We start from the raw sequence: 17138 nt of genomic DNA on the forward strand, positions 1-17138 counted from the left end.
ATTATAGGTGCCAGTACTCAAGGATCGTTGCTTACAGAAGGTGATGTTACGTCACTTCCGTTTGTCTCAGTACCAATAATCTCAGTTCTGTTATTCTCAGTTTCGTTGATCTCATTTCCGTTAGTTTCATTTCCGTTAGTGTCATTTCCGTTAGTTTCATTTCCGCGAATCTCATTTCCGTTAGTCTCAGTTCTGTTAGTATCATTTCCATTTGTTTCATTTCCGTTAAACTGATTTCCGTTAGTCTCAGTTCCGTTGGTCTCATTTCCGTTAGTCTCATTTCCGTTAGTCTCATTTCCGTTAGTCTCATTTCCGTTAGTCTCATTTCCGTTAGTCTCATTTCCGTTAGTCTCATTTCCGTTAGTCTCATTTCCGTTAGTCTCATTTCCGTTAGTCTCATTTCCGTTAGTCTCATTTCCGTCAATTTCAGGACATTCCAGCCTCCGGTTGATCCAGTCCAGGTATGACGTAATACGTGTACACACTGAGGGCAGACCACCTGGAAGACAGGTAGATAGTGACACACCTGATGTAGTTTAGTGACGTATGAAATGACAGCTATGATAAGTGACATGTAATGACAGCTTATGATTAGTGACATGTAATGACAGCTATGATTAGTGACATGTAATGACAGCTATGATTTGTGACATGTAATGACAGCTATGATTAGTGACATGTAATGACAGCTATGATTAGTGACATGTAATGACAGCTATGATTAGTGACGTGTAATGACAGCTATGATTCGCTACGTATCTCATGATAGCTAAGAGTATAGACATATGTAATGGTATCTATGATCATCGACGTATATAATGACAACTATGATTAATGCAGTAATTAATGAGAGCAACGATCGTGTTCATTTAGAAAGTAACAGATAATTAGATACAATCAATAAAGACATTTGATGATCTAGGTAAAATTTACCTTAATTGCATCTTATGATTAATTTTCTCTGCAGTTTTAATATTTGTTCTCAATTCAGGGGGGGGGGGGTTGGTGGTGTTAATGTAAGTAGTCGGACCTATGCTAACGACGCCCTTGACTGACCTACAACATGGACGGTCCGGTGTGGCTTACCGTAACACGTGCCGTACGCCCAGGAGATGATGCCCGTCAGGTAACCTTGACCTTCGCCACACATGAGCGACCCCCCGCTGTCTCCGATACAGGCGCTGGTTTTACTGTCTAGACAGCCGGTGGGAAAACTTAAGTTACATACATCAGAACGTAAGGTCACTCAATAAGTTATTTCTACTTAGTTGTAAGCTATTGACTAGAAACCTTAATCCGCTTTAAAAATAATTGTAGCGTGGATTATGTTCTTAAGCAAAAATTATTGTTGAGATTTAATTTCTATTCTAAATTACATAACATAAAAGCACAACATCGATAGTTTATATATAAATTGACATTTCAGATTTCGCAGTCCATGTAGCAAATGAAGTAAAGCTAATAATTTCTGAAAACTTCTGACACGTGTCTTTTCTTTCCGTAAAAAGGTTAGGTGCCCATTGGGGCATTTTCCTATGTTAGATTCTTAACAACCTACAGAGACCTTTCTAATCTTGCACACAGATGTGCTTGTGACAGACCTTTGAAATTTTGCACACATATGTGCTTGTGACAGACCTTTCAAATCTTGCATACAGATGTGCTTGGGACGGACCTTTCAAATCTTGCACACAGATGTGCTTGTGACAGACCTATCAAATCTTGCACACAGATGTGCTTGTGACAGACCTTTCAAATCTTGCACACAGATGTGACAACCTACAGAGACCTTTCAAATTTTGCACAAAGATGTGACAACCTAAAAGACCGTTCAAATCTTGCACACATATGTGACAACCTAAAAGACCTTTCAAATCTTGCACACAGATGTGACAACCTAAAAGACCGTTCAAATCTTGCACACATATGTGACAACCTAAAAGACCTTTCAAATCTTGCACACAGATGTGACAACCTAAAAGACCGTTCAAATCTTGCACACAGATGTGCTTGTGACAGACCTTTCAAATCTTGCACACAGATGTGACAACCTACAGAAACCTTTCAAATCTTGCACATAGATGTGCTTGTGAGAGACCTTTCAAATCTTGCACACAGATGTGCTTGTGACAGACCTTTTAAATCTTGCACACAGATGTGCTTGTGACAGACCTTTTAAATCTTGCACACAGATGTGCTTGTGGGTGGCGAAGATGAAGCGGCCGTGCTGCTTGAAGACCTTGTTGCAGTCGGTGTGTGACAGCGCCGTGATGTTGGCCGTCATCAGGTTGTCGGGCGCCGTCACGGCGACGCGGTGCGTGACGCCCCAGCCGCTGATGACGCATTGACTCCCGTTAAACAGCTCTGTTGGTGGTGGTAGTTGGGCCAGCTGTGGATTCAGGTATATTGAATTCGTTAACAATTGTTGTTAGCTAATAATTTGCTACTTTTAATATAGTCTCCACCTTCAACCGTACGTATGAATTAATTTTAGACATTTTTTGAGCTTTCAAACATAATCTATTTATTTTCTTTATCTCATTGTGTGTATGTGTTTGTGTGTGCGGATGAGATGGGGTGAGGTTGCAGTTTAGAAAAAAAAAGACTATATCTGTCCATCGCTATAGAAATTAACATGTAATTTCATTCGGAGTGAGCGATCTTGTAGAAACTTTTAAAAATTTAATATTATTTTTTATTAGCTTTCACTAGACTTTCAATTAAATAAAAGCAGATCTAGGATAAGAATAATTTAGAAGAAAAAAAACCATTTCAGATATGGTTTAATAGATGGATGAAGTAGAGTTTGTCAGTTTCTACGATTAGAATATTGCCAGGCAACTTTACTTTCTCGGGCGTAATCCAAGTACTCATTTTGACTGAGTTTTGACAAAAGCCGTTTGACAAACTCGAGTTTATATTCAGCTATTTATTGATAGAAAAACAATGTCTCTTGAATAGTTATTTAACAATCACTAACCTAAAACAAAGTCTCACTTGGACGTATTGTGTGAGTGTGACTGGACTGGCCAGGTACAAAACGTAATCTCACCTGGACGTGTTTTAGAGTGTGATTGGTCAGGTACAAAAGAAAAGTCTCACCTGTAAGTGTTGTGTGAGTTACCAAGTACAAAATCATGCTCAACTCTACGTGTTTTAGCGTGTGATTGGGCTGGTTAAAAAAAACATTCTCATCTATTCGTATTGCGTGAGTGGTCAGGTACAAAACAGTCTATCTTGGACGTATAGGGCTGGTAAGTAGGTCACCAACCAGCTATATGGCTCATGCAGTATTTATTGAGCCGTATAACTGATTGGTGACCTACTTACCAGCCCTATTGCGTGAGTGGTCAGGTACAAAAGCATTCTCACCTGTACCGTGTTGTAGCGTGTGATTGGTCAGGTACAAAAACAGTCTCACCTGGACGTATTGTGTGAGCGTGACTGGACTGGACAGGTAAACCAGAGCAATGTCGTTGGGGTAGTTCATCTTGTCGGCGTAGTTCTCGTGCTTGAGATAGCGGCTGACGTGCACGACCTGCAGGTTGATGTTGCCGTCGTCCACCAGACTGGTGGAGCCAGCCACCACCCGCATGCTGTAGTTGGGGTACACGTCCATGCAGTGGGCGGCCGTCACTGCCTGGGTGATGAAGATCACAACCGTTGGGTTGGTGTTAAGGTTAACGTCATTAGTTTCATTAGTAACGGTTAATTTTAGTCGGTGTAAGATCTGGACTGGATGTCAGGTTAAGATTAAGGTTAAGTTGTTTTGATTGGTTGTATTTATAAGGTACGAATGTGGTCGAATGGTAGAAGTTTGACTACTAAATCGAAAGTCTCGAGTTCAGATCCAAGCTTGAGTCCATACGACGGCCATAAGTCCACCCAGCTATAAATGATTACCCCCCCCCCCCCCCCCCCCCCGCATACATTGAGTTGAGCATAAATTGAGCAACATTTTCCCAACCAGTTCGTAAATTTACATACACTCTAGTAAAGATTGTATACATTAGTTACATCCTATGTAACGCCGGGTATATGTTGCTAGTCCTACAATAACGTAACATACCCAGTGCCATATACTCTTGCTTAATCTGTCTTTGATCCTCTCAAATTTCATACGATTAAAGTACCATGGCATCACAGATTCCTTACATAATTTGGTAAAATAAATCTTCTGTTGCTTTCATAGTCCAGTAATGTGACGTCAAAGTGTGGTCAGGGTTATGACTTGAGCCAAATTTGATTTCCCCTTGAATTAAGTCAGATAATCTTATACTTGGTTGACACTTAGAACCTTCGAGATCTGAAATCGCGAACCCTGAGCATCGCTCTTCTACTCGACCACGCCATTCAAGCGTTTAAATTAACGAAACTAAATGCAGCCTCTTGGAGGTTTAGTATTTTAAATCGCAAGCTGTAAGCACGTACTTTAATTTTCTGCTTCACGTGATGTAATAAATGGTCAATACATCAATATCTAAACTATGCGTAAAGAAAATAATGTTTCTTTATCAAGATTAAGAAAGCTGAGCCATTAAAGGGACTTACGTTAGTTTTAATATAGCTCGATCCATTTAACCTCTTTAATCGCATACGCCTAGGAAGTTAGTTCTATAATTTAAGCTGATTCATGAAATGTGTGTTTAAAGCTGTGCTTGATCTATCAGTCTTGAATTGTCCGTTTTTTGTTGGTCGGTTTATCTTTTATCATTAGTGCTTTTGTACTTTCCTGCCACGGCTTTTTTTATCGATGCTATTTGTCGAGGGACACATTTTGACTTGTAAGAGGGACACGAGCACTGTAGACATTTCTATGTCTTCTATTAATCCAGCAGGTTCGAGTCTCTACTTCCCAAAACTCACGTCAAAACTTTCGTTCCACAGTTGTTAAAACATCATCATCTCTGAACGCTTAGTGACGCCTAAGGCATCACCAAGTGAGCGCATTACCTCATGTCTCTAGCTATAACCTCTGCCTGTTGAAAAGTTCAGCTCCTCGCCTCCAACGTTTTCTCTATTGACCTTCATAATTGTTTTTGACCGCCTTCGTTTTCTCTTGTCCTGTGATGTCCATTTGAGAACAGCCTTGTGTCATCCTTAGCACATAGTTCAAACATTTCTATCTTCTGTGTCTGATAACTACTGTCAGTGGTTGGGTAGGGGGGGGGGGGGTTGTACCGTCTCTAGCAGGTATGCTGTAGAACTACTGTTATATTCTTTTGACTGACTACGCAAAGGAGCGGATATTTTAAAAATACATTTTTGGTTTTAGTTACAGTCGTAATGCTGGCTCATCTAAACGGTTTTACTCTTCGAATCACGGAGTTTGGAGGCACGGTGGTTACGGATGGTATATATATATATATATTTATATATATATAATTGATTATGTATACATTAGGGCTTAGCTTCACAAAGTTTTCAAAGTTCAAAAGACTAGGCAATAAAGTTGAAATTGAATATGGTCTTAACCATAAACCAACACTACACAATACCGATGGTATAAGTAGGCCTAACCACTTTACAAAAGTAATAATTTAATTAAACAAATGTGATTCCACTTACTCAACATCGGCAATCAAATAAAACCCCAACTAACGAGACAACAACTTACGACACACGTGTGAACCAAGACGGCACCACAAAGGTGGTACCACTGCTCCTCTTCGTACACTTGAAGTGACACCATAAAGGGGAAAGACATCGGTTCAGCCTCTCTGCCATTGATGATTCTCTTCACTCGACTCAGTGCTCTCGACTGGCATGGTACTAAATAGAAAGACAAAGTCTGTCCAAGTCTACTCCATTTAAATGGTAGATTTTTATTTTATAATGTATATTCACATTTTTAATTATTAAATTAATTAAATACCACAGGAATTATCTTCAAATTATCTTTCGCAAATAAATATACGCTGTCTTAAATGTGTCTTTTTTGTTACGTTTAACAAATTAGTCAAAAAATTATTTTAAAATTGTGCTCAAAATTCTGTTAATTTATTCACCTAGAAAGCACACAACGAAGAACCAAACCTTCATTCTGAAAAAAAAAATCTTAAAAGATTTTCAAAACCTTTTCAAATTTTTCTTTGCCAACACCATTTCATACGCTTAATTTAACTTGTCTCTATATTATTAGCCTCCTCTTTTTTTTTCAAAGTACAAAACATAAATCATGTGAGGCAAGTCAACCAATCAGAGCTAATCAATAGTTATAGGCAGATAACTTTACCCGTCTAATGATGTAGGTAGCGCATTTTGTGTCCTTTTAACACAAAATTAAATCTTTCTTCGATTTTGTGACTAGATTATAATTTACGATCTACATTAAATTATTATCGCGGACTTTTTCTAATATCAGGACTTTTTCATATATATATATATATATATATATATATATATATATATATATATATATATATATATATATATATATATATATATATATATATATATATGTATATATATATATATAAAGCAATGTATGTTTGTGTCTGTGTGTGTTTGTCTGTCTGTTTGTCTTTTATGCATTACTACACCTTTCATTACATCGTCATGAAAATTTGGGAAGTTGTTAAACATACTCCTGGGGAGCCTTTTGCGGAAATCGTCCATTTAGGTAAATAGTCCTCTCAGAAACTCGTTCATTTGTGTTATTATCCCTTTGGGTAAACGATAGTTGAGCCATTGTGTTTCGTGCAGTAGTTATAGTTCCCCAGATTCTTTCCGAAAACTACACCCATACACTATCTTATCCCACTTAACCCCACCTACACCTACACCTACACCTACACCTACACCTACACCTACACCTACACCTACACCTACACCTACACCTACACCTACACCTACACCTACACCTACACCTACACCTACACCTACACCTACACCTACACCTACACCTACACCTACACCTACACCTACACCTACACCTACACCTACACCTACACCTACACCTACACCTACACCTACACCTACACCTACACCTACACCTACACCTACACCTACACCTACACCTACACCTACACCTACACCTACACCTACACCTACACCTACACCTACACCTACACCTACACCTACACCTACACCTACACCTACACCTACACCTACACCTACACCTACACCTACACCTACACCTACACCTACACCTACACCTACACCTACACCTACACCTACACCTACACCTACACCTACACCTACACCTACACCTACACCTACACCTACACCTACACCTACACCTACACCTACACCTACACCTACACCTACACCTACACCTACACCTACACCTACACCTACACCTACACCTACACCTACACCTACACCTACACCTACACCTACACCTACACCTACACCTACACCTACACCTACACCTACACCTACACCTACACCTACACCTACACCTACACCTACACCTACACCTACACCTACACCTACACCTACACCTACACCTACACCTACACCTACACCTACACCTACACCTACACCTACACCTACACCTACACCTACACCTACACCTACACCTACATGAGCTAGTAATCCCACAACAGCTACTGATGACGCATTCATATCAAGTATTGATGCTAAGTGGCGTCACATGATCGGGTGCCACCCGAAGAGATAACTCAGGGTGTTTCCCCTCCTCCCTCCTAGAATGTTTGTATTTTCGGTTGGGCGTCACCCCTTCCTTCTTATTGTTTAAAAGCTTGTTAACACATTTCTCGACAGTAAAAAGTACCATTTATCAGTTTGGTGTCACCCCTCTCACATAGTAATTGATTACTTTAGTTAGGTAAACCTTTTTTTCCACAATACATTTCACGATATTTCGATTTGGTGTCTCTTCCAGAAAGATGTCACCAGGTGCGGACCGCAAAACTTACCCGCCTTCCCCACCCTTCCCCTGCCTTGTGAAGCTACTGTTGACTGTACATGACAATCTGCGACACACTAAATAAATAAACTGTCAAATGGATGTTAAACCCGAACAGCTAACACTTCTTAAAACTGTTTGTACACATGTTGTGAATGAGGAATAAATCAGATCTCTTTTTATTCTTTCCGCTTTAATGGTTAAGCCGGGCATAATTTTAATCTGATGTGTCGAGTGGATTATTTCACAATAAAACACGGCAGCATCTGGCTTAGTTACATGTTTGCATTCATGTTGCAATGCTTGTTTAGTACTTTGCTATTCTGTTTCCACTTTAAAATGTACTGTAGACAATTGAAATAGTCATTTGACTAGGTTGCAGTAATAGACTTTTTGTTGTTAATTTTTTGAAAAGTTGTGAATTGTGTCACTAGGATCTATAGTAAACTTTTTTTTATAAACGGTACAGTAGAAGTTTTGGAGCAGTTCTTTTTTATGTAACTATTGAAAATTTCTGCGCTTCAAATTTCCTTATATAGATGTATATTATTACTTTAGAGTAATTACAAGTATATTATTTTGTTTTCATAAACATGTTAAACAGATACAAGATCAGAGTATTCATATAAAAAATTAATTAACGAGATAAATAAACTAATGGATATCCGGTCTGTTTTAATTAAAGACTCAAAGTGCTTTTTTAATTTTTAATTCTTGTACAGTTCAGACAGTTCGGACATTTCCGACAGTTCCGACAGTTCCATGACCTTAGAAGCCCAGAAAAAGAACCTGTGCTTAGCACTAGCACTCTGCTCTGTGTTTATCATGACGTGGTGTTTGTTCCAAAATCAACGAGTGATAGACATGCTGCAAACAGGCAGGGAGGCTAATTCCACACCTGTTGAAAGAACAAGAGGTATATTTTAATTTTTTAAAGTTTTTCAATCTTCAGTCGACGCCTGTGAGTGGGTTTTTAAACACGTTTTGTAACTCAATTGAGACCAAAACAAATACAGCGACGTCTTATATACCGAAGTAACAGGTGAGCACTGAAGTTTTTCCACTACAACCAGCGGCGGGTCCAGAGTTACGAATATAAAAAGTGTAACAGACTGTACTTCTTGTATTATTTTTATATTGTATTTAGCCTGAATTTGATTGAAAGTAGAGAACCTGGCCAACGGAAGCACTGTGTGTGCAACTAATAATGTATTTTCCATGCTTTTTGTTAGATCGCTCGCTGACGTTAGGGGAGAGAATGAGGGGTATAAAAGGTGAGCGTAAGATGGGCTAAGGGTGCCTGTTTGGAAGAATGTAAGCCGTCACCGTACCACTATGTTTCTGGATTGTTCTTTGATTATTGTTATCCTACTATGGATTTATCAATATTATTTCTTGTGGATCTATTTTATTAATGTAAATAAAGTTGAAAGTTGAGGGGACTGTTCATCGTATTCATTGAAGAAAGACCTCACAATAACAACCTTTGTCGTATTCACGTTGTTACAAAAAGTACAAGCTTATTTATAGTTTCTTTTTCGTACGTAATTTGTAATATTGGAGTGGATTTTACACAACACAGTTTTAAGTACTACGTGTCAACTTGTTAGGCGCCGTATGGGCCGTCGACTTAAATTTTCTTTTTGCTTTTGCTTCCATAGCCTTTGTCCAACCAACATCAAACTACAAGGCAGAAGTTGTTTGATTTTCGGGTTTTCCTTCTACCTCCATCTAGCAAGCCTCTTTTGTCCGAAGACCAGAACAATTTTCAGCATTCCTGCTCTCTCTCTCTCTGTCTCTATCGCCCGTTTTGTATAACAATTAAAACAATATAGGATACCTTTTCTTGCAAATGAAAAATCAGCAATAGTGATTCGAACTCTCTAAATCCACTCATCCAACCTCGTACTCCGAACATTTCAAATTGAGACTGTATAAATGGGAGACAAAAAAAGATATACATATAAATTATTAATATATATATCCAATTTGGTGACTGAAAGCCTTTTTTTTTTTACACCTGGAAGAGAGCAATGGACCCGAGTAAGCTAATGTGTAGGGGTACGTCAATTCTATGTTAACTATTTCTGTTATGGTTTCACAGAGAAGGCTATGTAACTTTATTTTCAGTTGTAAAATCTTACCAGTAATTTAGTTGTAATGTGTTTACATTTCAAATTTTTGTGTTAAATATATCCTTGTTCTGTTTACTGAAAAACACAACACAAGACGTTCGTTCACGTTAGTGCCAAAGACTATGAATAATTGGAGTACTATAGTCGTTTACCAAGCTAAAACAGGCGGTTCCGTCGGCGCCCAAGCATGGTGCGATTTGACGCCCCGGGCTAGACTGTGTGCACTTTGCCTTTATGTTTGCATTTAAGTTTTTGTTTATGTTTGCCTTTATTTGCATTATTTTTAGTTATTGTTTGCGTTTAGGTTTGCGTTTGTGTTTTCTTTGCGTTTGTGGTATGGTTTGCGTTTGTAGTTGGGTATGTGTTTGCGTTTGGATTTAGGTTTGTTTTCGTTTGCTTTTTTGTTTGTGTTTGTGTTTTCTTTGTGTTTGTGTTTGCGTTTGTGTTTGTGTTTTTGTTTACGTTTGTGTTTGTATTTGTGTTTGTGTTTGCGTTTGCGTTATGTTTGGGTTTTTTTGGTTGGTTATGGTTAGGGTTGATTCGAAAAGTAATTTATCTCCTAAACCCGGGCAATGCCTGGTATATGCTGATTATTAAACACACAAGTCATGGTCTTTTACTGTTAGGTTTTTTTTACAGAGGCCAGTGCAGGGCCTGGCCGGGACGGCTAGTTATAATTGAAGGATAAGTTTATCTACTTTGAAACAGCGAGAAAAGATGTGTGACACTCTTTGATGTAACGAGATAAATGTATGGTTCAATAACAGCATAATAACAATGTTTCACTAATTGCTAATTTCCATAGGGTCTGAACTGCAGTCTACAGGAGTTAAGCAGAGACGACTGGATGGAGGTACTAAAATTATACTTTTGAAAACTGTTAAAATCCCATTAAAACATTCTTTTCTAATTTAAAAAATAAAGTGTTATTAGTTACGGTTTAGACAGTAGGAATGTAAATGAACAAAAACTTACTGCATTTTCTCTCGGGTAGCATGCAATAAAACGGTAAACATTGTGGTATATTAAATCGATCAGTTATTATAAGCAGGCTAGTAAATTGCAAACCAGGATATAGCATACTAACAATTGTCTCTCAGCTGTCAAAACTTTCCAACTCAGGGCAGGTACTCCTTTGTCCTGAGTTGTCTTATTAAATTCTATTTTGCATCCAGTTCTTCTAATAGACATGACCATCCATCATTATGAATCCATTCATTATTATTGATGACAGGGATTAAAATCCGTAAAAAGATATTAAACAAGTTAATAAAAAGTCTAGTGACAATTTAAGCGCAATTTCCTTATGTTATCTAAAAATAGATAGTGATCACAAAGACGTATAATACTGGGGTGCGTTCAAGCTAGGAGAACGATCGGTTTGTAGGTGTTTATGTAATTTTAAATTTTTTTTTGTGACCGAACGAATGGATATTTTTGAAAACTTTCTTCGGCAATATTGTTCTAAATTATGGCAGGAATCGATTGGTAAATGTTTCAAGTCGCTAAGTGGTCTGGTCGCCGAGATATGGGCCAAAAACTGCATTTTTTCGAGGTTTTTTGGCTTTTCCAGTAAATCCAGGAAGGAATTCCGGGAATTTTTTTGGCCCACAATCATCCTCGGAACTTGCTTAACATATTTGCTTTTGGAACTAGTCCTCAATATTGCTTCGTTGAGGAGGAGATACGACTTAAGCTGCGGACACTTATCCATACATTCATTCATCCATCCATCCATCCAGAAATGACGAGTTAATAATCACAATTGTCCGTATGGGAATTGCGCTAAAAAAAACTTAAACCTGAAAATAATTCAGAAATGTGTAATAGTTTTTGAACTAATATTATCAAAGTTGCAAATCCAGAGAACTTGATACTAATTTTTTTTCGAGTTTAAGGCTACATTTGTATTTGTTTTCATCAAGCCGAAGTTGTAATCTGAAGTTTCACTTTCGTAAGACAGATCTCGATTGGGTGTACAGGAAGCCCGTGATCGATATTCTGAAAACTCCAATTTATGGTAAAATGTTTTCAAAACTTTGCCCATGATATGTTTAGATAGAATTATTAAAAAAAAACAAAACATACATGACCTAGTTCTGCTACTTCCGTTTACATTTTCTGTGGTATAATGAAACCAACCAAATTAAAAAAAAATGTTTATTTGCCGAAATTAAGAAATAGGCCTATACCCAATTTTTTAGTAAAGTCCAACAAATATAAAAGATTTAGATTTTATAAGCATATTTATCTTAATAACATGGTAAATGACCTTAAAAATATTGAATAGGCCTTTCGAACAATGCTGAGACTATTCTCGGTTAAGTCCACTGCCACTGATCCAAGGGCCAATCCTCCCCGTATCAAACAGTTGAACCAAAATATACGTTGGGCGTGTGCCAACACACATTATACAGTTAAATAAAAACTTTGTTCAATTAAAAATCGTCAAGTACAAACTCTTCGCCTATCCTACATTTGCTCCTTAAAAATGGCTTCATCTAAGGTTGCTCCCCACAGGCTGGTATAACTTCACCGTCGTATTGCTCCCCACAGGCTGGTATAACTTCACCGTCGTGTCGGCCTTGATTGACATCGGCCGGGGAAACTGGACCAGGTTTACCCGGTCCTACGACGATTACCTTAAGTTCTTTCATCAAATCCTGGGGTTAAAGGTTAATCTGGTCTTGTTTGTTGACCGAAAGGCTAAGGCGGTAGCTGAGGAAAAAAGGAAGGGTATGGAGGATAGGACACGAATTATAGAAACCACGTTACAGGATATTCCTTACTACAAGTAAGTCTTTCACATCACGCAGACATCTATACAACATATCGCTTAGTACAACACTTTACACATCATAGCTATACAACATATCCCTTACTACAAGTAAGACTTTCACATCACGCAGACATCTATACAATATATACCTTACTACAAGACTTTACACGACATGCAAACAGCTATACAACTTTACACATCATACAAACAACTATACAACTTTACACATCATACAAACACCTATACAATTTTACACATCATAGAAGTAACTTAACAAGACCTCTGTCACTACATATAAATATTTACATATTTAACAATCTATTATTAAGCATTTCTTTCAATCTTTCAAACTTTCATATACAATATCTAGTTTAAATCTAGTTGGTTTTGTTTATACGACAAATGGTTGTGTATTATCCCAGGTTGAGGCACCGTATAGCGGAGATTATGAACAGTACCGAGTATAAGAAGGACAACGAGTTAGTCAAGATGCAACTGTGTGAGGCCTTCTCACCAGAGTATGATATCATTAACTGGGCCAAGTTGTACTTTGTCGACAGGTGAGATTTATATCTTTCAATTACTTTATTTGAGCTTTCAAATTGTGTATGCAGAAAGCGATGTGGTCTAGCTATAGAGTTATACTAAGGTACGATAAGGTCCGGTTCTTATTTTTTGGACTAGTACCCAGAGCACAAGTTCTAAAAGATGGTCTTTCGGCATGTTACACAAGTATGAGAAATACTTCCTGGGGATTATGTCGCTACATTGAAAAAGACGTCACACTTCAGACAACATGTTTTTGTCTTTTAAAACACCGATTAGAGCTGAGCATAGATATGGCCACACTATCCCTTCATGTGCTGAGGAAAAAAAAAACAGGTGAACTCTACTTCACCCACCCTGTATCCCGCCAAGTCCGATAGACAACTTTATCATTCACATCTAAAAAAAATTATCATTGACATGATGTGTCTCGAACCCGTGTCACCCACATCGTAAACTATTACAATTACATCTTAGCTATGTAGGCTCGTAAGATCAGAGACTAATTTGCTAAAATATTTTACTTTTATTTTGCGTAAAAAACTTCGTTTACGCGAATAGGCCCTAGTGCTTAGTATTATTTCAAATTAAATTTTATCCCAAATTAGCCAAATACATAGCTAAACAAACAACGATTAATATAAAAAAAATAAGGCCCGAAATAGTTTAGTATATAGATTCTAGGTCCAGATTATAGTTGTAGAATTTAAGTTAATTCTAGATCTAGATGTAGAATTTACGTTAAGTCTAGTTTTTGCCGTAACTCTAGATCTAGAACCTACATAGATAAATCCCATGTATTCTCGAATAAGATGATTATTGAAGCTTAAAAGCAAAGATTTATATCAAATATTTAAGGACTAACATAGGTTTAATAGAGAAACTCAATAAATTATTGTGGTTTTTTAATAGTTTTTATTTTTAACTAATTAACTTTGGTTTGACCTAGATTCTACATTTTAGATCTAGACCTAGGATTGACTTTCACTGCGTCCGATAGCTGATCTATAGATCTAGAGAAATTAATTTTTATATTCAAATTAGAAGAGCCATTGAAAATTGATAATAGTGTTGGAACCTAATGAAAATAGCAAACGGACGCATCCTTAAAGCTATAGCCGAAATAAATTAGCTTTATAATGCGTTAAACTTTTGAATGGGCAACAAAATCTTCGATGGAAGCCGCCATCATTGTTATAAAAAGTAAATAAATCATGTGACGTCACTCTAAGTAAAGTCATTGTTCTGAAATATTATAATTAGTGTGGTTAATCTACCAATGAATATATATCAATACATTAATTAACGTTTTTAAATTAGTTTGTGATCAACAGTTTGGTTAAAAAAGGAAATTGTTCTCTACCTAATTACGTATTGTACAGCTTTACGCATAGTGTAGATTCTCTCTTGTAACCGAACAGACAAAAAAAAAAAAAAAAAAAAAAAACAAAAAGCAAATAAATATACAAACATGTAAACAAACTTGAGTTTAATAGTATATAGATCTAGATAGATAGCAATTATTTATGATTGTAGATTGTATTTGTCTGTTTCAGAACTGTCAACGAAAACCCATTTAAGAACGATTTCTTTATTTGGCTGGATGGTGGATACGGACACGGTAAATCGATATATCCAGCAAATCACGTCTGGAAACCGCGCGGACTGTTCGACCACGCTGATAAGGTCACGTTCATTGAGCTGAAGCCAGGTGTAGGGAAATACGTCACTGTCAAGGACAAACTCCACAAGATATCAATAGCTGTAATGATTGGTGGATTCTTCGCCGGTGGAGCGGTGGCAATGCAGGATCTGTACAGGCTACAAAGGCTGCAGGTCAGTGAGTGGATGGAACAAGGTATAACAGACGATGATCAGACGATCTACTTAACACTGTACTACAAGCACCCGTCCTTGTTTCGCTTAGTACGTGGCGGTTGGAATGACGTCTTCAAACTTTTCAACGTGGGAGGATCATAGTGAAATATATACGAACCAACGTGTTGATATGCAGTTGCAATGTTATTGTATGAAATCTTAACAATTTTCAACGTGGACAAATTAATGTACTTAACTAATATCTTTGAACTAACATTATGTGAATGCATGTCGTTATGCATATGATTGGGTAATATAAATACTCTGTGTGTAAGCCGTAATATTTATAACCACTCTGTTAAAAATGTGTATTAAATTAAAAAAAAAAAGATGTTTATTTAAACAAATTTCCGAACTTTTTATTATTTCGTTGAAAATTCATTAATATGGTGTTATGAAAATTATACTTGTATTGAAATAATACACATACACACACACACACACACTATATATATATATATATATATATATATATATATATATATATATATATATATATATATATATATATATATGTATGTATGTATTATATATTATATATATATAAATATATAAATATATATATATATATATATATATATATATATATATATATATATATATATATATATATATATATATATATATATATATATATGTATACATATATATATGTATATATATATATATATATATATATATATATATATATATATATATATATATATATATATATATAATATATATATATATATATATATATATATATATATATATATATATATATATATATATATACATATATAACCTTCACCAGGTGCCAATTCACTCAGTCATTACCTGTAATTGACTAACATGCAGCAACCGTTATCTTTACGACAGTACAGCTCAACATTGGAGTGACCTGATAATCCAATCAGCAGTTGTTAGACTTTTGACGAACCTAGAGCACTGAAACACATAAGGAATGGGGGGGGGGGGAAGCTGCATTAAGTTCAGAGCTAGGGTTAGGCTCTTACGATGAGTTGGAGTTTAGGTTCAACTTATGCTGGAGTTTAGAGCTTAGAACCACACTTCTTTTAAGTTCAGTGCGGGTTTATGGTAATGATGGTTTGAAGCTGTAGATGGTACTAGGTATATGACAAGTTTATGTTTAGGATGGTATGATGTAGATGGTAGACGCTAATGAATCTTCAAATTATACTCAATGAACTGATCTATGAATAAGATTTTTTCCTAGGACGATTTTTTTACAGTAAGTTTGAAATCAATTAGAGATGATTAAAGATAGCTTGAAGATAATTTAAAATACAATTTGATTTTCTGGAGTTATTTGAACGGAGAAACAACTGAAGTTTTTTGACGTTAGTCGTGTTTGATCGACTCTAAAATTTTATTTTTCCCTCTTCTGATTCATATCACCTAACTTACGTGCATTCAATCCAATACTGTCACAATAGTTATCTCCCCGATTAGTTTTTAAAACAGTGTTAACGTGTTTGAGAACTGTTGAGCAGAACAATGTAACTAGTACAGAACTTTGACAATTTATAACGAATGTATAAGGTGTATTAAAAAAAAAACAGTCCTTCTGATTGTGGAAGTTACTAAATGGTAATTTAATTGATTGATTTTTATTAAATGGTATAAGAAAACGATTGATCGTCAGAGTTTAAAGTCACGTGGTAGATTCTTGAATTGAAAGAGTTAGTTCCCCTATTGCATACAATCAATGATCAAGACAATCATTTAGACAATCACTCTGCATTGACCGAGGCTATCGTCTCTACAATTACACTATTAAATTACACGAATTCGCTGTAAATTTTGAAAAAAAAAAACCTCACTAAAGTCTAACATAACAATAGTGATAGAATATTCTTCTAGTGCATAAAAACTCATGCACCCATGCACCCCCCCCCCCCCCAAAACACACACACAAACCTAC

At 36.5% G+C, this 17138-nt stretch overlaps 2 protein-coding genes across 2 annotated transcripts; one reads left to right on the forward strand and one right to left on the reverse strand.

Annotated features, from left to right (window-relative positions):
• LOC131956803 (fibrinolytic enzyme, isozyme C-like) lies at positions 1-6109 on the reverse strand. Its single transcript, XM_059321401.1, has 6 exons — positions 6009-6109; positions 5618-5772; positions 3422-3640; positions 2173-2389; positions 1087-1194; positions 1-499 (listed from the first exon to the last, which is right to left on the reverse strand). The coding sequence occupies exons 1-6, from the start codon at positions 6040-6042 to the stop codon at positions 18-20; spliced, it is 1215 nt and encodes a 404-aa protein (XP_059177384.1). The 5' UTR covers positions 6043-6109; the 3' UTR covers positions 1-17.
• Positions 6110-8611: 2502 nt separating this feature from the next.
• On the forward strand, positions 8612-15313 carry LOC131956818 (protein HtrL-like). The gene is made up of 5 exons (XM_059321419.1): positions 8612-8789; positions 10814-10861; positions 12565-12802; positions 13210-13347; positions 14890-15313. Exons 1-5 carry the CDS (start codon positions 8636-8638, stop codon positions 15311-15313), a joined length of 1002 nt encoding a protein of 333 aa, XP_059177402.1. The 5' UTR covers positions 8612-8635.
• Positions 15314-17138: the final 1825 nt, after the last annotated feature.

This window comes from Physella acuta, unplaced genomic scaffold (genome assembly GCF_028476545.2).
Source record: "Physella acuta isolate Inbredline_101_S28 unplaced genomic scaffold, ASM2847654v3 ptg001177l, whole genome shotgun sequence".
NCBI lineage: Eukaryota > Metazoa > Mollusca > Gastropoda > Physidae > Physella > Physella acuta.